We start from the raw sequence: 21,041 nt of genomic DNA, 5'->3' as shown, positions 1-21,041 counted from the left end.
ACCGGATTCAGAAAGGTTCAAATTTGATTGTATGGACAGATAATAACACGACACTGGCGGTGATAGAAAACAAGAAGTCAGGGGATACAGCGGTGAATAACGAATGGAAGATCATACAGAAATTGTTGATGAAAGAACAAATTGATTTAACGGCGAAAAGGGTCAAGTCAGAGGATAACAAGGCTGATGCGTTGTCAAGAGGCATCAGGGGTCCGCATAGGGTGTCGAATAGGAGTGTTTTCCCTATCCCTAACGATCTGAATCACATTCTGTACCATCTTGATATTTAAAAGGGCGATACCATTGTTGTTTTCCCGAGTTCTTTTGTCTTTTTCGCCTCGTCGTTCATCATCGTCTTCTCATTTTTAGAATTTGTCGCAATTTCTTACCATTGGCGACCTTTTTCAGAGCTATTCACAACCCATATAGATTTGTCCAAGACTATCTCTTTCCGACAAATAAATTTCAACTTTCTTGCCATCTCGTTATTTTTAAACCATTCTCATCAGAAACGTAAGAATGAACGATCCGAGGTGGGAGTCAAAGTTGAGGGCATTTTTGATGAATGGCAACACTCCAAAGACGTTGAGATCGATTGATAAGCATATATTATCGAACTGGGCTATGTCAACTCTACTAGGTTACAATTGCGCAGTCAAGAAGTTCCTCGTTTTTAAAAACCAAACGACCTCGGGTGATTTCACTCTCCCTATCTCAGCGGACGACGCGGAAGAGTTTTGTTTTTGGGCAGGTCGCAGCCTGTTCACGAACAATATACACGCGATTAACTCCACTTCGGTCAGAAACTACATCTACGGCCTGAAAGCCTGGCACGCTTTTCATAAGAAGACTTTTCCGGTGGTATCTGAAAAGCGGATCGACCTCATTTTGAAAGCATCTCTGAAGGTGGACGCGATCATGCCTCCTAGGCAGAAAAAGCCAGCGATAATGCTGAAACATCTTGTCTGGCTCTCGAACGCACTGGCGACGGGGCCTGAAGCCGATTTAGCAATACGAGATTTGATCCTAGTTGCGTTTTGGGGAATGGCGAGGTTGGGCGAGATCACCTACGCAGCGGGAGACGGGGAACTAGATAAAGAACACTCAGTCCTCACGTCCGACACTCGTCAAATGGAAACTAACGTCGGAAGAAACATGTACATCACCGTGAGGAACGCGAAGACAGCTAGTCCGGGTCTGCCCCAAAAACTCGTCCTACACAGATTGAACAACATGTTGTGTCCGGTGGCGGCAATAGAACGTCGCTTGATAGAAGCGAAAGGTTCCAATACGTCCCTTTTTGGTTATTACGATAACGGAGCGAGACACCATCTTACGAAGACGGGAGTAATACGGCGTGTACAATTTTTGCTGCGGCGTGGTCGTTTTGAAGTCCTGACGGGGCACTCTTTCAGAATGGGGGGCGCATCGCTCCAAAACGCACTAGGCGTCTCCATCGAAGACATTTGTGAATTAGGACGTTGGAAGTCTACTTGCTATAAACTGTATATTCGCGAGTACAGTAAGGACGACCTAGACTCGACGAAGAGACTTGTAGTTCATTTAAACAACCTTTGGAAGACATAGATTTGTTGGCAGCAGTCGCTTTTGTGTTTCGTGTATGAATCATAAATGAGGATTAGGGTTTCGCGCCAATGGCTCAGGCTCAATTAAAACATTCCTACCCTGAGATTTAGGTGTTTGCCGTGCTTACCCTCCTCAATTTTTACATTCACAAACAAGATTGAAATGCGCGCTGTACTCTTCTAGCCTTAAATTGAACTCAGGGAATGACAGAGTTCAATTTCTTCCCTAGACTCGGGCGAACTGAGAAAGGAATTCATTTTTTCCATTTCCTATTCACCCTAGAAGATAGTTCGAGATAATAAAGAAGGGATAAAACAAATTGTTTTAAATTACCTTTTCTCACATCTTCGAAACGAGTACTAGAAGATAGTACCTCACGCGCGGAATGGATACTCTTAGTCAATTGAAATCTCACAGCTGTCATTGTTATAAAGAGAGATGGAGGACCAAACTTATTACAGATAGCCATTGCATCGTAATAGAGCTGCGTCATTCCGCGGGGACTTCCAATGAAAGTTGCCAGTAAAATCACTCTTCTCGCGTTGTAGTCTTTTTGATTCTTGAGGCCTTTGATTAATGCGTTATACTGACTGGCCTTCAATGCAGCTTGATTGTTCCAAATATACTGTAATCGTTGTCGCTCCACACAAACATACATATCAACCACCAACTCTTGTAATAAAGATTGGCCGCGAAGAATCGGAGAAAAACGACCTCAACGCTTGAACAGGAGATGTGCATACCATTCTAAGGAACCAACTTTCCTGTTTCTGACTGGTAAAAAGTCAATATAGCTGAAATATGGGATATGTAAATATCCTTACCTCGTTGTGTGGAGCATCTATACAGTTTGTGCCATTGTTGCTCCCCCCTGGAGAAGAAGAGGGGGTAACGTAACGGAAAATAGGATGAATGGGTATCCAAAATTGACACTAATCGTTGATCCTTGCGGTGGAGGAGTATATCCCTCTCCTCAAGAATTTCGCCATCACCTGCAACAATGGCGGCGACTTCGGACATCTTCGGTTCATTATACCTTTTTGGGTCGTCACCTGGGCGTGAAATCCCTTTGAGCTTAAGAATTTTGGTGTTAGCCTCTTCAAGAATTTCCCGCGCAGACTTGAAAAATTTTGCATAAGGATTGTGTCGGTACATGAAGCTCATGATGGTCGAGACGGTTGATGGCAAAAGGCCTGCGACTCGGCCGTTTGTAAGCCCGATTCCTTCTGCTTTCTTCACACGGAGTTCAGCTTTGTTGGTTCCATGATCCCCGACAACAAAAATTTGCGCAAACCCAGGTTCAGACGTGTTGACGGGCTCAATGCTTGAGATCAAATGAGCTAATCCACCTGACATCCGGAAAACATTCACCCCCAGCGGGCCTTGAACGGATCAGTCAACATTTGCCCGGAGAGAAGTAAAAGATAGCGCGTTGTTGTACATCCGCGTGTATTGCTGGAAGTTTTTTGCACCTGAGGAATAAGGAGTTAGCTCGATTAAAAATCAAAACAATGAAGTGACATACTGGGGGTGGAACCCGTGGAAAGGCTTTTCAATACACTTGAGAAGCACTTTGCTGCTTTGTCGAAGATGAGAAGGCGGACCTTATTCTTCCCACAACACATTGTATAATCGATTAAGCTCTTGTGTCAATCTCCAACGGCACACTCGCCCGCCCAATGTAACGCTCCGCATGAAGCACACATTTTGTCGCATTCCCCAATGTTTACTGGGATGTTGGCAAAGTTGTAGCCAAGGATATATCTTTAATTGTTCCTCGAAGGGTGGTTGACAATTTTACCACAGAATTGGACCATATTGAGAGGTAGTTTAGATTTGTGGTGGGGTGTGTTTAGAAAGCTACAATGAAAGCTGAGGAGTTGTTGAACGTCTGGGAGAAAATGAAAAGGTGCAATTGACAGAAATGAGTCAGAATTACAATTTTATATCTCACCTCAAATGAAACGACAGTCCCCCCACCATTGAACGGAGATTTCCACCCGCAGCTTGAGGCCGGTTTTCCGCCTTGACCAGTCAAAGTCATCAACTTGTACCTGTCAAAGCGTGCATGGACCAAGCGATGTCACAACAGCTATGCACGCCTTATGCCCCAATTACCATATGATACCTCATGGTTATAATGTACTTGGTTGCCGTGGCAGGAGGCATTGTGGTGTGCCAAATCTGTTTCAAGTATCAAATTACATAAAGTGATGGTTGAATACATGAGAAGGAGATATATTCTTAGATTTATTATTGCATAATTAGATTCTGAAGGTCATTTAACCCCTAGTCACTCACTTGAACCACTAGGATAGCTCCACTCAGTCAAAAGTTATTTTGGTTAAATGGTTTGTGACAGAACATAATCAAATACTATAGAATTATATTTGGTATTACATAGTATAGAATCAAGTACAAGTACATAGTTAGGGTGTAGTTTCTACAGGTGCACACACGTACACTACAAACATGGATGAATTTGGGAAGGCATATATTGATCAATATGGCATATATTGATCAAATTATATTGATCATTTTTTTTTTTTTTTTGAAATTTCTCTTTAATTTGTTTCCTTCCTGCAACATCATAACCCTTCTATCATCTCTATTTCCCTTGATTTCCTCCTTTCTTAGTTTTCAACCATAGTAAAAGTTTCATTTTGTTGCCAATCAAATAGGTCATTTTTACATACTCATATGAATTATTCCTGAGAAAAAATAGTCTGTAAAGTCAGGCAGGGAGGGGAAGGGGGGAGGAGGAATGGGGAGGCATGAATTATTGTCACTTGAACCTTGCAAAAGTGTTGAAATCTACTTTCCAAAAAGAAAAAAACAAAAAAAAAAACAATCAGTCTCAATATATCATGCTACATCAATTTTGTTCAAATTTGATGGCTTGTATATATGACTCATCATATCCAATATCCTAAATTTCTACTATGCCTGAGATTGATTTAATGTTTGTACCAGATTTGAGTAAGGTGTCTTATATCATGGAAGAACTCCCATGGTGCGCTGAGATATAGTGGGAGAAACACCAGGAAACTACCAAATCAGTGATATTTGGCAACTGATCACATTGTGGTTGTTACATTTGGAGGTTTTGAGGTCATTCAAGGTACACCAGGATCCGTTGAGGCCATTTGATAATTTTTGTACCAATATCATGGAAGAACTCCCACGCTGCGCTGAGATAAAGTGGCAGAAACACCAAGAAACTACCAAATTAGTCATATTTGGCAACCAATCACATTGTAGCTGCTAAATTTGGGGGTTTTGTGGTCATTGAAGGTACAAAGTGAATCTTTAAGGGCATGTGAAAATTTTGGTACCAATATCATGGAAGAACTCCCAGGATGCGCTGAGATATATTGAGAGGAACACCAGGAAACTACAAAATTAGTGATATTTGGCAACAGATCACATTGTAGCTGCCAGAAACACCAAGTAACTACCAAATTAGTGATATTAGGCAACTGATCACATTGTGGCTGCTACATTTGAGGGGTTTGTGGTCATTCAAGGTACACATTGAATCTCTGAGGGCATTGAACATTTTGGTACCAATATCATGTAATAACTCCCACGCTGCGCTGAGATATAGCGGCAGAAAGACCAAGAAACTACCAAATTGGTGATATTTGGCAACTGATCACATTGTGGCTGCTACATTTGAGGGGTTTGTGGTCATTCAAGGTACAAAATGAATCTCTGAGGGCATGTGAACATTTTGATACCAATATCATGTAAGAACTCCCACGCTGCGCTGAGATATAGTGGCAGAAACACTAAGAAACTACCAAATTAGTGATATTTGGCAACTGATCACATTGTGGCTGCTACATTTGGGGGGTTTGTGGTCATTCAAGGTACACAATGAATCTCTGAGGGCATGTGAATATTTTGGTACCAATATCATGGAAGAACTCTCAGGATGCGCTGAGATATATTGGGAGGAACACCAGGAAACTACAAAATTGGTGATATTTGGCAACAGATCACATTGTAGCTGCTACATTTGGGGGTTTTGTGGTCATTCAAGGTACAAATTGAGACTTTGAGGGCATTTGAACATTTTGATACCAATATCATGGAGGAACTCCCACGCTGCGCTGAGATATAGTGGCAGAAACTCCAAGAAACTACCAAATTAGTGATATTTGGCAACTGATCACATTGTGGCATCTCCATTTGGGAGGTTTGTGGTCATTCAAGGTACACAATGAATCTCTGAGGGCATGTGAATATCTTGGTACCAATATCATGGAAGAACTCCCAGGATGCGCTGAGATATATTGGGAGGAACACCAGGAAACTACAAAATTAGTGATATTTGGCAACAGATCACATTGTGGCTGCTACATTTGGGGGGTTTGTGGTCATTCAAGGTACACAATGGATCTCGGAGGGCATGTGAACATTTTGGTACCAATATCATGGAAGAACTCCCACGCTGCGCTGAGATATAGTGGCAGAAACACACAGAAACTACCAAATTAGTGATATTTGGCAACTACATTGTGGCTGCTACATCTGGGGGTTTTGTGGTCATTCAAGGTACACCATGAATCTTTGAGGGCATGTGAAAATTTCATTACCAATCTCATGGAAGAAATCCCACGCTGCACTGAGATATAGTGGAAGAAACACCAACAAACTACCAAATAAGTCATATTTGGCAACTGATCACATTGTGGCTGCTACATTTGGGGGTTTTGTGGTCATTCAAGGTACACAATGAATCTTTGACCGCATTTGATCATTTTGGTACCAATATCATGGAAGAACTCCCACGCTGCGCTGAGATATAGTGGCAGAAACACCAAGAAACCACCAAATTAGTCATATTTGGCAACTGATGACATTGTGGCTGCTACATTTGGAGTTTTTGAGGTCATTAAACGTACACAATGAATCTTTGAGGGAATGTGAACATTTTGGTACCAATATCATGGAAGAATTCCCACGCTGCGCTGAGATATAGTGTCCAAAACACCAAGAAACTACCAAATTAGTCATATTTGCCAACTGATCACATTGTGGCTGCTACATTTGGGGGTTTTGTGGTCATTCAACGTACACCATGATTCCTCGAGGGCATGTGAAAATTTTATTACCAATATCATGGAAGAAATCTCACGCTGCACTGAGATATAGTGGGAGAAACACCAAGAAACTACCAAATTAGTGATATTTGGCAACTGACCGGCTGCTACATTTGGGGGTTTTGTGGTCATTCAAGGTACACAAAGAATCTTCGACCGCATTTCATAATTTTGATACCAATATCATGGAAGAAATCCCACACTGCCCTGAGATTTAGTGGCAGAAACACCAAAAAAATACCAAATTAGTGATATTTGGCAACTGATCACATGGTGGCTGCTACATTTGTGGGTTTTGTGGTCATTCAAGGCATACAATGAATATTTGAGGGAATGTGAACATTTTGGTACCAATATCATGGGAGAATTCCCACGCTGCGCTGAGATATAGTGGCCAAAACACCAAGAAAGTTAAACTACCAAATTAGTCATATTTGGCAACTGATCACATTGTGGCTGCTACATTTGGTGGTTTTGTGGTCATTCAACGTACACCATGAATCTTTGAGGGCATGTGAACATTTTATTACCAATATCATGGAAGAAATCTCACGCTGCACTGAGATATAGTGGCAGAAACACCAAGAAACCAACAAATTAGTCATATTTGCCAACTGATCACATTGTGGCTGCTACATTTGGACGTTTTGAGGTCATTCAAGGTACAACATGATCCCTTGAGGCCATTCAATCATTTTTGTACCAATATCATGGAAGAACTCCCATGCTGCGCTGAGATATAGTGGCGGAAACACCAAGAAACTACCAAATTAGTCATATTTGGCAACTGATCACATTGTGGCTGCTACATTTGGAGGTTTTGAGGTCATTCAAGGTACACAATGAATATTCGAGGGCATGTGAAAATTTTGGTACCAATATCATGGAAGAACTACCACGCTGCGCTGAGATATAGTGGGAGAAACACCAGGAAACTACCAAATTAGTGATAGTTGGCAACCGGTCACATTGTAGCTGCTACATTTGGAGGTTTTGTGGTCATTCAAGTCACACAACAAATCTGTGAGGGCATTGGATAATTCTGGTACCAATATCATGGAAGAACTCCTGGATTAATCCTCAAACTTGCAATGTCTTTTTTTCAGCAAGAAAAGAATGGTGTGTGTCGCATTGATGTTATCAGAAGTCTTCCATAAATTTCCAAATCTACTTTATTTCAAAAATGGAAAATCATTGACCCCTCACCTCTCTCATGATACCATCCTTCAAGAATTTTTAAAGATATTCATATATCATCTTTGTTATGCTGCATGCATACAAGGCCTTTTGAAACTAATTTGCCATGGAAATGATCAAATGCCCTCAAAGACTCATTTTTTACCTTGAATGACCATGAAAACCCCAAATGTAGCAGCTACAATGTGATCTGTTGCCAAATATCACTAATTTGGTAGTTTCCTGGTGTTTCTCCCACTATATCTCAGCGCAGTGTGGGAGTTCTTCCATGATATTGGTACAAAAATGATCTGATGTCCCTAAAGATTCATTGTGTACCTTGAATGACCACAAAACCCCCAAATATAGCAGCCACAATGTGATCCGTTGCCAAATATGACTAATTTGGTAGTTTCTTGGTGTTTCTGCAACTACATCTCAGCCCCCCGTGGGATTTCTTCTATGATATTGGCACCAAAATGTTCAAATGCCCTCAAAGATTCAATCTGTACCTTCAATAACCACAAAAACCCCAAATGTAGCAGCTACAATGTGATTGGTTGCCAAATACCACTAATTTGATAGTTTCTTGGTGTTTCTGCCACTATATCTCAGCACAGCGTGGGAGTTCTTCCATTATATTGGTACTGAAATGATCAAATGGCCTCAAAGGATCATGGTGTACATTGAATGACCTCAAAACCTCCAAATGTAGCAGCCACAATGTGATCAGTTGCCAAATATGACTAATTTGGTAGTTTCTTGGTGTTTCCGCCACTATATCTCAGCGCAGCGTGGGGGTTCTTCCATGATATTGGTACCAAAATGTTCACATGCCCTCAAAGATTTATTGTGTGCCTTGAATGACCACAAAACACCCAAATGTAGCAGCCACCATTTGATCAGTTGCCAAATCCAAGTTTATTAAAGACACAGATTTCCCAGAACCCTAAAAAAAAAAAATCAAGGGTTCCCCCTGGAAACACACAAAATAGAAGAAAAAAAATCTAGGGTTTCCCCATTGTACAAAAAACCAATTCAAAATCCACAAATTTTCCTCAATCAATATGAATCAAAAAAAAAAAAAAATAGCACTGTAAATTGTCAACCTAGCCTTCCAACATCAGCAGTGCTGTGCACCCAGGCTCAACCTCCAGCCCGCGTCAAGCGCGCGGGTCAAAAAGGTTGGACGTGAAGGCCCCCGGCCTGCAGCAAAGGCTGCAGACCCGTGGGGGGCCCACTCTTTGCCCCTCAGACTGCGCACGCGCAACAGCGGAGGGGTTGAGGGAAAAGGTTAGCTGGAAGTGCAGCATCCTCGACTGCCCTGGGGGGATGATGAACCACCAATTGAAGCTATTTATACCCTTGCCCCAGCTCTGTCTGGCCACGAATTGTCCATCCATTACTCGCAGCGCCGTGGCAATACATTGAAGCCACGGTACCCTAGCCACATGGCGACCACTACGCGATTTCATTTGATCCCGTTGCCTTGCCAATCCGGCCCCCAAAACGCCTTCCTTCCCACCCAATGAGGGAGTTGCCACCGAGTCAGGAAACTCAGGGCAGATGTCGACGTCATAACTCTATTGCGTACTCGTAAGTCCCTTCCCAAATGACTTATCCAGGCACAAATATTTACAGCTTGGTATGTATTTGTAACCAGTCCAATATTCCCTGGGTTTCTGGCAGGGGCTCGCCGTACCATGCTGGCATCGCCTCTGCCTTTGTCTTGATGAGGCCCTCACGGCCATTTGTTTTATCTTGGCATGGTAGGTGACCGGACTGCAAGGGGAGGTCCCCAAGGTCCAAGCACGCAAGCATACTGAGCTGGGCCAGACCGGGGGGTCCACCGTGTTTCATTTGAGAGAAGATTACAGGAGCAGTGGCGAACAATCATGAAATCAGCGCTGCGCAGTTTTCACAATTTTCCAGACAGAATTCTCCCAGTGGATGCTTCTCCACAACGCAAACGTGGATCAGTTTATCGAGGAATATAAGTTCTTCACCGTTTTTGGATGTAATTTTATCGCAAGGCAGAATGCCTACAGGTCAAGGAAGATGTTGTCTTGGTGGTCGGCAACTCGGCATTCAGAGAAAATGCGCGAGTCACATCTTACAATTTAATCTAGAGTCTCAATGAATTGGTCATCAGACCAAGGACGCCTCGGAAGCTAGGCCCCTGCTCCAATTTTATCAACAGCCGTTAGCCGGAGCGGCAAGACACACGACGAGACCGGAATATCCAAGTCCCAATAAGACAAGCCAGTTCGGAAGGACATAGGCCCACCTCCAAGGGGCAGCAATTGCGTTCCAAGCCGGGTCACGCCGGTGGGATCCTAAGATGGTCACAGCGCGTCCGGCGGCAGTTTAAGAAGAGCACCAATGACGGAGCGCAACTCAACTGAAATTGAGCGTTTCCAAGCCGGCTACAAATGGCAATTCTCCACCTTCCGCCACTGCCCCCGCTCCCGCAGCCGCCGCCCCACCCACCTCTAAAGTGATACTTCTCCATTGTCTCCCATTCTGTCGTCCTTCTGTAAGGAAGGCAGTTTGTTTGCTGCGCTTTCTAAGACTGCCGCCGCCAATGCGACTGCTACCCCTGCATACATCAGGACCTCAATCTTTGGGAAAGGAAGAACAATCTAGCAAATCCATGGACCAGCAACCCATGACTATCTTGCAACAAGTCAAAGGACTCGAAATCAAAGACAAGTGAAAAAATGATGGCCACTTGATTAAGGTCTTGCATGTCTTGACCAGCTGACTTGAAAACCAGCCAATCCCAAGCAGACAAAACAAGGTATTGGGAGAGGGGGAAATCCTCAAAAAGAGACCCCAGGAAGCATTTTGAAACCTAAACATATATCATTGTCGCAGCAGCGCGCAGAGATCATTTTGTTATCCAAGCCTGTTTTTTTGCCCCTTGATTTTCTTGAGTTATTTATTTGTGAAAGGATATCAAGAAGGCACTAGAAGTAGACCAAGTCAAAGTAAAAATGTCTACAGCTTGTATTCTCTTTTCTTTCTTTCAGTTTTTCTGCTTGGTTTCTTTTTTCTTTTTGCTCATGATGACTAAACATAAGACAAGAGTGATTTCTATTCCTTTGATAATGCCCCTTTTCTCCTTCTTTGGTCTCCTATGATTTTCCGCTTCCTCTCTCTCTGTGTCGTGCCTTTTGCCTCATCTCTTTACTCTTTCATTCTTTTGTATACTATTAATCCTCTGAAGGTATTATTATTTGGGTAGTTTTAAGATTCAACAGGTAATTCACAAAAAGAACTTGCTGTTGAATGATATATAAAATGACAAACTCAACTGACTTTGAAATTTGAGTTGGAGATGCAGCAAGCATAGAGGATAAATATCACTAATTTGGTAGTTTCTTGGTGTTTCTGCCACTAAATCTCAGTGCAGCGTGGGATTTCTTCCATGATATTGGTACCAGAATGATCACATGCCCTCAAAAATTCACGGTGTACCTTGAATGACCACAAAACCCCCAAATGGAGCAGCCACAATGTGATCAGTTGCCAAATATCACTACTTTGGTAGTTTCTTGGTGTTTCTGCCACTATATCTCAGCGCAACATGGGATTTCTTCCATGATATTGGTACCAAAATGTTCACATGCCCTCAGAGATTCATTGTGTACCTTGAATGACCACAAACCCCCCAAATGTAGCAGCCACAATGTGATCAGTTGCCAAATATCACTAATTTGGTAGTTTCTTGGTGTTTCTGCCACTATATCTCAGCGCAGCATTGGAGTTCTTCCATGATATTGGTACAAAATTGATCAAATGGCCTCAAGGGATCATGTTGTACCTTGAATGACCTCAAAACGGCCAAATGTAGCAGCCACAATGTGATCAGTTGCAAAATATCACTAATTTGGTAGTTTCCTGGTGTTTCTCCCACTATATCTCAGTGCAGCGTGGGATTTCTTCCATGATATTGGTAATAAAATGTTCACATGCCCTCAAAGATTCATGGTGTACCTTGAATGACCACAAAACCCCCAAATGTAGCAGCCACAATGTGATCAGTTGCCAAATATGACTAATTTGGTGGTTTCTTGGTGTTTCTGCCGCTATAGCTCAGCGCAGTGTGGAATTTCTTCCATGATATTGGTACCAAAATTTTCACATTCCCTAAAAGATTCATTATGTACCTTGAATGACCTCAAAACCTCCAAACGTAGCAGCCACAATGTCATCAGTTGGCAAATATGACTAATTTGGTGGTTTCTTGGTGTTTCTGCCACCATATCTCAGCGCAGAGTGGGATTTCTTCCGTGATATTGGTACCAAAATGATCAAATGCGGTCAAAGATTCATTGTGTACCTTGAATGACTACAAAAACCCCAAATGTAGCAGCCACAATGTCATCAGTTGCCAAATATCACTAATTTGGTAGTTTGTTGGTGTTTCTCCCACTATATCTCAGTGCAGCGTGGGATTTCTTCCATGATATTGGTAATGAAGCGTTCACATGCCCTCAAAGATTCATGGTGTACCTTGAATGACCACAAAACCCCCAAATGTAGCAGCCACAATGTGATCAGTTGCCAAATATCAATAATTTGGTAGTTTCTTGGTGTTTCTGCCGCTATATCTCAGTGCAGCATGGGAGTTCTTCCATGATATTGGTACAAAAATGATCAAATGACCTCAAGAGATCATGGTGTACCTTGAATGACCTCAAAACCCCCAAATGTAGCAGCCACAATGTCATCAGTTGCCAAATATGACTAATTTGGTGGTTTCTTGGTGTTTCTGCCACTATATCTCAGCGCAGCGTGTGAGTTCTTCCATGAGATTGGTAATGAAATTTTCACATGCCCTCAAAGATTCATTGTGTACCTTGAATGACCACAAAACCCCCAAATGTAGCAGCTACAATGTGATCGGTTGCCAAATATCACTAATTTGGTAGTTTCTTGGTGTTTCTGCCAAGATATCTCAGCGCAGCGTGGGAGTTTGTCCATAATATTGGTACAACAATGATCAAATGCCCTCAACGGATCATGGTGTACCTTGAATGACCTCAAAACCTCCAAATGTAACAACCACAATGTGATCAGTTGCCAAATATCACTGATTTGGTATTTTCCTGGTGTTTCTCCCACTATATCTCAGTGCAGCGTGGGAGTTCTTCCATGATGTAAGACACCTTACTCAAATCTGGTACAAACATTAAATCAATCTCAGGCCTAGTAGAAATTTAAGATATTGGATACAATGAGTCATATATACAAGCCATTAAATTTGAACAAAATTGATGTAGCATGATATATTGAGACTGATTGTTTTTTTTTTTTTTTTTTTGGAAAGTAGATTTCAACACTTCTGCAAGGCTCAAGTGACAATAATTCATGCCTCCCCATTCCTCCTCCCCCCTTCCCCTCCCTGCTTGACTTAACAGACTATTTTTTCTCAGGAATAATTCATATTAGGTAAAAATGACCTATTTGATCTGGCAACAAAATGAAGCTTTTACTATGGTTGAAAACTAAGAAAGGAGGAAATCAAGAGAGAGATGATAGAAGGGTTATGATGTTGCAGGAAGGAAACAAATTAAAGAGAAATTTCAAAAAAAAAAAAAAAAAGATCAATATAATTTGATCAATATATGCCATATTGATCAATATATGCCTTCCCAAATTCATCCATGTTTGTAGTGGTACCCCTGTATGGTCACATGACATCATCAGTCACATGTTGGATCACACGTTTATCAGAAGGCTCACTAGCTAAAATCCCTCAATGGAAGCTTCTAGCAGCAAAAATCCCTCACAGGAGAAGTCACACCAGCATAAATCTCTCAACTGACTTCCCCACCAGCAAAAATCCCTCACATTTTACTATATAAGGAGCCCTTCCTCCCCCCTCATTTGAATTCAGCATGTGAATAGCAGCCACCAACCAACCAGTCACTCATTCATTTAACAGTGTGATCTCATGTAAGGGTTGAATCCCTTCACTGGAGCTGGAGACAGAGGAGCAATGGCACGGGCGCGGAGGAGGAGTTCTAGGACCAAACTCAGGGGGCTTAGATTGCTAGGACTGGCTCAGAGAGACTGCATGTCAGTTCTCTGCTTGAGAGGAAGAAGAAGGAAAGAGGAGAGACAAAAGGAAGGGAGCTTACCTGGCTCAGAGAGACTGCATGTCAGTTCTCTGCTGAGCCAAGGAAGGAGGAGGAACGGGCTATCTACAAGTCTGTGACAGGGCAGGTGTCCATTGGTGACACCTTGTGAACCCCAGAGGAGGAGGGGGGTTTACATCTCAAACATCCACTCACCCAACACCTGTGATCATAATCAGGTTCTTAAAAAGCTTGTGTCATTGCACATCATCTACATTGTTTGATCTAAGTCTGACAGAGACTACTACACATAGTGATCTCTATCAAGGTTTTGCCGCAACAATAAATAAATTTTGTTGTCAGAATCCTTGTGTAGCACAATAGAGGGGCAGGTCCTTCAAACCACCTGTAACATAAATATTGCTTAACTGCAAATATCATATTTGTTATCTCCCCCTCACAGAACTGCCACCCATCCCAAAGGAGTTCTCACAGCGTTCTTAGGGGTAAGGATGGCTTACTTTGCCGCAGCAACTCATGACATGTTTGTTGATCTCATACGTCAAACGCGCTAGTCCAACATTGATCATGGCAATTTAAGTGGCAGACAGCTGCTAATCTGGGGACGATTAAGAGGAAAAATGCCAAGGAGGTTATTATTAGCTGATGAAGTGGTCACCAAAACAACACTGCCGAGAGAAAGGAAAACATGAAGAAAAAAAATTGAATCAAAGGAAGACATCATGAAAGAAAAAAGAAATTTGCGGTGACAGTCAATTGTTTTTGGAACGTGGACATGAAGTGATTTTGGAGTCTCCAATTGAGATTGCTTTTTTGAGACGCCTAGGTTGACCTAGAAGACAAGAGAGAGGTTGGCGGATATTGAAACTGGAAAGTTGGCTGAACTTGCCACAAAAAAATACGGCCACAGGAAAAAAATACTCCATTGAAGACCGGCGTTGATGCTATTGAGAGGTTTGTTGAGCCAGAAAATTATTTGAACGGAGCCCCCAGGGGTGATTTCGAAACGTTCAGAGCTTCTTGAGACGCTTCGCTGCTTCTTTAAGGATTGCCTTGCGGGGACGGCCGCGGCTGGGTTTTTTCAATGATGATTTCATCATCTTCATCGGCGTCTGACTCACAGTATTTGTTACCCTCTTGCTCTTGGTCTGAAGCTTCATCAGCTAAGGCCTTCCCTTTACCTTTTATGTCTGAGCTGGTCGCTTATGGTGTTATTTTTGTCAATTTCCTTTTTGCAGGCGTTGCGGTAGGGGTCGACGAAGCAAACATTGTCTCGTCGGAACCTAAACTAAAACTGGGAAAGCAATTTTGTAAGGCAAACTTGGTGATGAGGTTTAACACAAGCTTACATGTTGCGCCCTTTCCCATGCAGACCAAGCTTGCCCGGTGAAGTCAAGCCTGACGCCCGGCTTGGCTGATGCCCGCTTGTGATACTGCAATCGTTTACCTGAAGTTGAAAATGATGAGCGCCACAAAGTCATGAAGGATAGGCTCTACGTACCAGGACTATGGTAATTTTGTCGTCTATGTCAAAATCCACGAGGATACCGGCAATTTCACACTGTCTTCCAACAACGTAGAGAGAATGTGTCTTGATGAAGTTCTTCAAGCCGGGGACAATATATTTTACCCTAAACATTTTGTGACAACGCTCCTATGATTGATGTCAGCATGCTGAAAGCCAGGAACAAGCATAGAATTCATACTTGAGAGCCCCAGTCGTTGTGTTCCATGGTGACCTCAAAACGGCTATTGTTCCCAGCGGCAACCTCCTCACGCTTGACAACCAGGCTGAGCCCAATAATATTTGTCTTGTTGACGAACTCAAAAGTTTCCTCGCTGACCTCGCTGATGCAAGAAACTGAGTGTTGATTGTAAGTAAGCATTGGGGTTTACCGTCATTTGTTGCAATAAGTTTTCCAGAGAGGAAGTAAATGTTATTGGGAAGGAGAATGTTTGTAAGGGTAGTGTTTGTTGCCAAAGTAACTTCAAAATCCCTTGGACTACTCCCACCAAGACCCCCGCATTGAACAAATGATTGGGTAGTCACATTCCCACATTGGTTGGCCCTCACGTTTTCTGGTACGGACTGGTATGACGTCAGGCAGGAGGCTTCTTTGGTAGATTTAAATTAACTCACTTTGGACAAGGGTTCATAAAGGCTTGAAGAGTGAACTGGATGGTTGGGTGCTCTGTTGAGAGACATAAATGCTGATTGAATCTGTTCAATGAGTCAAAAGACTGTTCTGCGAGGTCAAATGGTTGTGGGGCGAGAGGAGAATGTGGTGATGGGTGGTGAGGTGGGGGTAGGCTATTTGAACTACAGACTGGATGGAGGGGATTGGAAGACTTGGGCCTGAGGTGAATGGATGGCAACGTTTCAGCGTCTGAAAAGGTGGACTCAAGGGTTCAATTCCAAAAGGAGATGGTGTATTCCTGGGGTTGACTGCAGTTGTGAGGGTCCCACTTACCTTGGGAACATAGCGTGATGGCAACAAGTTCTGGAATTTGTCTGAGGAAGAGGTAAAACCTGTTCATATTATTGGGGGATTGTGTGGCAACTGGTAGGAGTTGTTGAACGGAACAAAAGATTGACATGTATTCAAAGGGTCCACGCCGCCCGATTCAATAAGAGATCAAATGATCTAGTCGGACGAGAGGGGCACAAGCAACTGTAGGCCTCGCGTTTCAAGGGTTTGTATTAGGATTACAGCGGGCGGGATGGTAAACAACTGCTTTGTAAAAATAAGACACTCGCGAATACATATTTGTCAAGGTAAGGGGCGTCAGGTCACTGAAATTTGATTGGTAGTAACGGGGTGAATCAACTCACAACAGAAGCCAAGGGGTCCTGCCTTTGCCCCAAGGAAAGGAGGATGAAATTGACCCGTTGAGCTGATTGGTAGGGCACAAGGGTAATCGTAAGTGGCTGGCAAGCAATCGGAAATATCATCACCTACTCACTTTTGGGTTACAGAGTTGTGGTACGTTGAAATTATGGCGTGTATTTGTTGGAAGATTACGTTGGGTGGCTTTTTGAGGTAGAAGTCGGAAGGGTGGTGCTGTGTTGGGAAACTCGACCATTAGAGCCAGACAAAGAGTAGTTGAAATACAGGAAGTGAAACAAAGAAGGCAGGAGAAAAAATCACGCGGGAACCAAGCTCCAAATGGGGAGGCTGCGGCAAAGGCGGAGCCCGTCATGGCATAAATAGGATCTTGATGTTGAGAAAATTGGTTCACGGGATGGTATCCCCAGTTGCATTTGCGCTGGTTGATACCGCCCGTCATTTATAATCCAAACACTGCACTTGCAAGGTTTTTTATCTTCAAACGTAAAAATTTAAGCATTCAAACAATAACAACCTCTGCACTTGCAGGTTTATTAATTAAAACCAAAGAATATTTGCCCCCCTCCGTTTCCCCAGTTGCATTTGCGCTGGTTGATACCGCCCGTCATTTATAATCCAAACACTGCACTTGCAAGGTTTTTTATCTTCAAACGTATAAATTTAAGCATTCAAACAATAACAACCTCTGCATTTGCAGGTTTACTAATTAAAACCAAAGGATATTCTCCCCCCTCAGACTCCTTGCGTGTGCAACAGGCAAAGGGATTATTCCCGGCCCCTTTTTCTCCATGGTTCATAGAATGGGGGGCCAGTCCGAGTGCATTCATGTTCGGGGACTTCAAAATTTTTTTGTGGCATCTAGTAAAAATTGCTTTTGCCAGAAAATGGAGGGAAGGGCCCATAGGCTTTGCCAAAGGGGGTAGATGTGGCTTTTCAAAAGGGAATAGGGGGAACCCATGATCCCAATTTTCACGGAAATCTGAATTTAATATACTTAGATACCTGAAATTGTCAGCCTGCAAGTACATACAACTTACCTTAGATACGCTAATGTTATATCTACTACACAGTCTACAGTAGTTAACCCCTTTTATATTTACCTTTTTGTTCATTATTGTCATATTAATTTTACTCTCTCTTTATAAGTTGTACCTTGTTCATTTTCTATGCTCCCCAGAAATCCAAGAAGAGACAACATCTAGACATCTGTCCTCTTCATCTTGTCATACATCATCACATCACTGCCTCAAGATTGCCAATTCTCAATGAATCTTCAAATCACTGTTCAGAATATTTGCTTTGCATTTCTCACATAATCAACCAACTGTCACTTCAGAGCCACCGGCACCAGGGAAAAATTGAGGTCACCTGAGGGCAGGTGATGTGAAGAAGACTCTTGTTTAGTCTCCAATCATACTCCAAAACCCATTGAGTGGGACTCCCCAATGACCACAAAGGGGCCGTTGTTTTGATAGTGGAGTCTTGCCACAGTAGCTCAGGTGTCTGAACATGTTTTACTCAATGTCACCTGCCACCAGCTGTCATCACATTTCCCCTGGTGCGGCTGACAGAAATGCTCATATGATTTTCTCACTTATCCACACAGCTTCTCAAAAAAGCCTGTGTCTAATTTTAATTCATGCACACTCTGGAATCCTTTGACCATAAAAAATAATTCACCTCCATTTGGTAAGCTATTATTATTGTATAAGCAAGTTTTCACCAGCTTTTAGTGTGATTTCACCAAATGCCCTCAATTGATTCAGTGGTAAAACTATATTGTATATTTTATAATCAGGTTTTTTTGAGCCCTTTGATCTGGGTCTTTCCAAATTTTTCATGATTGTATATTGAAAATATAAGACAACCTGAGAAAGTTTGTAAATTATCACCACACTTGGTACTCTACATGAGTGAGAATGGGATGAGGAGTGCAGTGATGAGCTGATTCCTTTCAAGGTTGGGTGATTTGTCCGGTAGGACTGGGGCTTCCCTTTGAGCATAAGAAGAGGGAAAACACCTGAAGCAAGCACATACTTCCACCTCCTCATCTTCGGCTTTGTTTGCATTGAGAGAGCTTTCCAAGATTAATTTTTGCCTTGGCCAAGGATTGAGAGGCTGCAGAGAACAGATTTTCAGCTTGGTAATCAAATGAAGTTGATCAGGGCGGGACAGAGGCATGGACAAGGGACTGGCATATTTTAGGCCAGTTGCAGCATCCTCTCCAAGGCCTTGGAGTAGAGACAAAAAGGGTGTCTTTGGAAGGGCTTATTTGCAAGATTGGGTTGGCTATGTGCCGGTTTGATGGGCACTGGGTTGACGGTGTGATGATATTTGACCGGAGAGGTTGGCTGTTTGGAACAGAGGCCGGGCAATATGCTACAGCTTGCATTTAAGTGGATTGGAATCATCAATTCTGGCTTTGAGGACGGCCAATGTGGAGATGAAGCAGCTGATCCACTTGAGCTGAACCTGCACAGATCTTTGTTCAAAATTGTCAGTGACCAGCTGCTGCTTTATTACTTGGTTTTAGCAGCTGTGATCCCTGGCCGGACTGTGTAACACTGCATCAAGGGAATCATGTTCTGGATCTGTTAGTTAGTTGTCACCAGTTCGCTTGTGGGGTAAGTGCCTCGGCTATTTGTGCAACTTACATTAGGGGAAGTTTCTCGGGACGAGGAAGACAAACCAAGACCCAGATCAGTGATTTGGGTCGGACCAATGGCCCGGGGCCGGGGGGTGCCGTCGGCCGCGTTCTCCTTCAGCTTGTGTCTCAGCTCCCAAGAGCTCCTTCCAGGCACCTATTCATTTGCAAAATTGTGTGCACTCAGTCTGAACGCAAAGTCCTTGGTGAGGCACCGTAAAGCCAATAGAGGTGAAGGCGAGGAAAGGATGTGTTGAGTAGCCTTGGCGCCGCAGCTGATATTGAAAATCTCGGCTGTCTTCAACGGCTTGAGCTTTCCCTGCTCAGAAAAATCAAGCTGTGTCTCCTGTTGTTTTTGGCCATCAAGTATTATTTGTGAGGAGGGATCATCACTGGAGGCAGACTCCATCGGACGGTCATCAAGCGTCAAGTATTCTAACTTTTTGATATCTAGGCTGGTGCCCCATCCGCTCACAAGACTGGCCAAGGGAGACTTGGAGGAGGAGGCCGCTGGCATAGAGGGTATTTTCCATTGAAAGATATAAGTGGCCGCGGCGTGTGACTTTGTGGAAGCTTTGTGCAGCACTTGGTGGAAAGGACAAAGCCGGCTGGGGTCCGGGGAGGAGTACAGAGTCACGGTTGGCAGGTGTTGTTTTCCTGATAAATGGGCCTGCTGATGGTCAAAGGGAAGAACTTGGAGTTGGGAATGAGGTCTGTGAAATGATGACAATCAGCTTGGTTTTATGCCTTGATCACCTCATGAGACCCACTTTTCAGCAAGACCGTTGGACTGCAGTTTTTTGGACAGCTTTGAGAAGTCACAGACTTTGGAAGAGTTGATCAACGCCCAGCTTTGGCAGTCTTCTGTTCCCAAAGCAGGGCCATTTTGAGATTCGGCAAGGCAGGTGAGGGTGGAGGGCAGGGCGGCATGCCAGGCCCGGAAGGCTTTGATCTTGTGCTGGGCTTCCTTGAGGGCAATGTTGAATGCAAGGGACTTGAGTTTGCCGGGCCCGTCAAGCAATCCTGGAGAGCGGAGCAGGCGGGTGAAGTGCTCGTATGTCTGCTGGTCCATCAACAGCTTGGCCTGGGAGTTTTTCCAGTCTGTGCGGATGGCATTGATCAATGTGAAAAACAGCCCAGGCCGTTCAAGCGCAACAGATTCCCTGGACCGGAATACAGGTGTTCAGAGCGTCAGCTCCATGGTGATGGTGTTGTTGTCATGGTGGTGTCAGTGGCATTGCCGCGTTGTTGCCGTGGCATTGGTGTTGTGGGCCTGGTAGGCCAACTTAATGGCAAAGGCCCACAGTGGGACTTGGCTATATAACGGGGGCTGGCCAGCATGTTTGTCCCCCCAGGCGCATCCGTTTTTGCTGTAATTCCAGCTGGTGGTGCGTCTCACGCCTCCCCGCTGTTGCATTTGTGCAGTCTGGGAGGCTAAAGAGTGGGCACCCCATCATGCAGATTGCCATTGGCTATGCTGGGGGCCTTCAACCCCATACTTTCTGACCCATCCAGTGAGATGGGCTGGAGTGTGAGCCCGGGTGCAGCAGCTATGCTGGTGTTAGGGGGC

At 43.6% G+C, this 21,041-nt stretch overlaps 1 protein-coding gene across 1 annotated transcript; it reads right to left on the bottom strand.

Moving 5' to 3' along the window:
• Nucleotides 1-19,628: 19,628 nt before the first annotated feature.
• On the bottom strand, nucleotides 19,629-20,543 carry PtA15_13A372 (uncharacterized protein; the record flags this gene model as incomplete). The annotated part of the gene is made up of 2 exons (XM_053162563.1): nucleotides 19,629-20,079; nucleotides 20,242-20,543. 2 exons carry the CDS (start codon nucleotides 20,541-20,543, stop codon nucleotides 19,629-19,631), a joined length of 753 nt encoding a protein of 250 aa, XP_053026527.1.
• Nucleotides 20,544-21,041: the final 498 nt, after the last annotated feature.

The sequence above is a fragment of the Puccinia triticina genome, chromosome 13A (assembly GCF_026914185.1).
Source record: "Puccinia triticina chromosome 13A, complete sequence".
Classification (NCBI taxonomy): domain Eukaryota; kingdom Fungi; phylum Basidiomycota; class Pucciniomycetes; order Pucciniales; family Pucciniaceae; genus Puccinia; species Puccinia triticina.
This window is presented reverse-complemented; position numbering and strand designations above follow the sequence as displayed.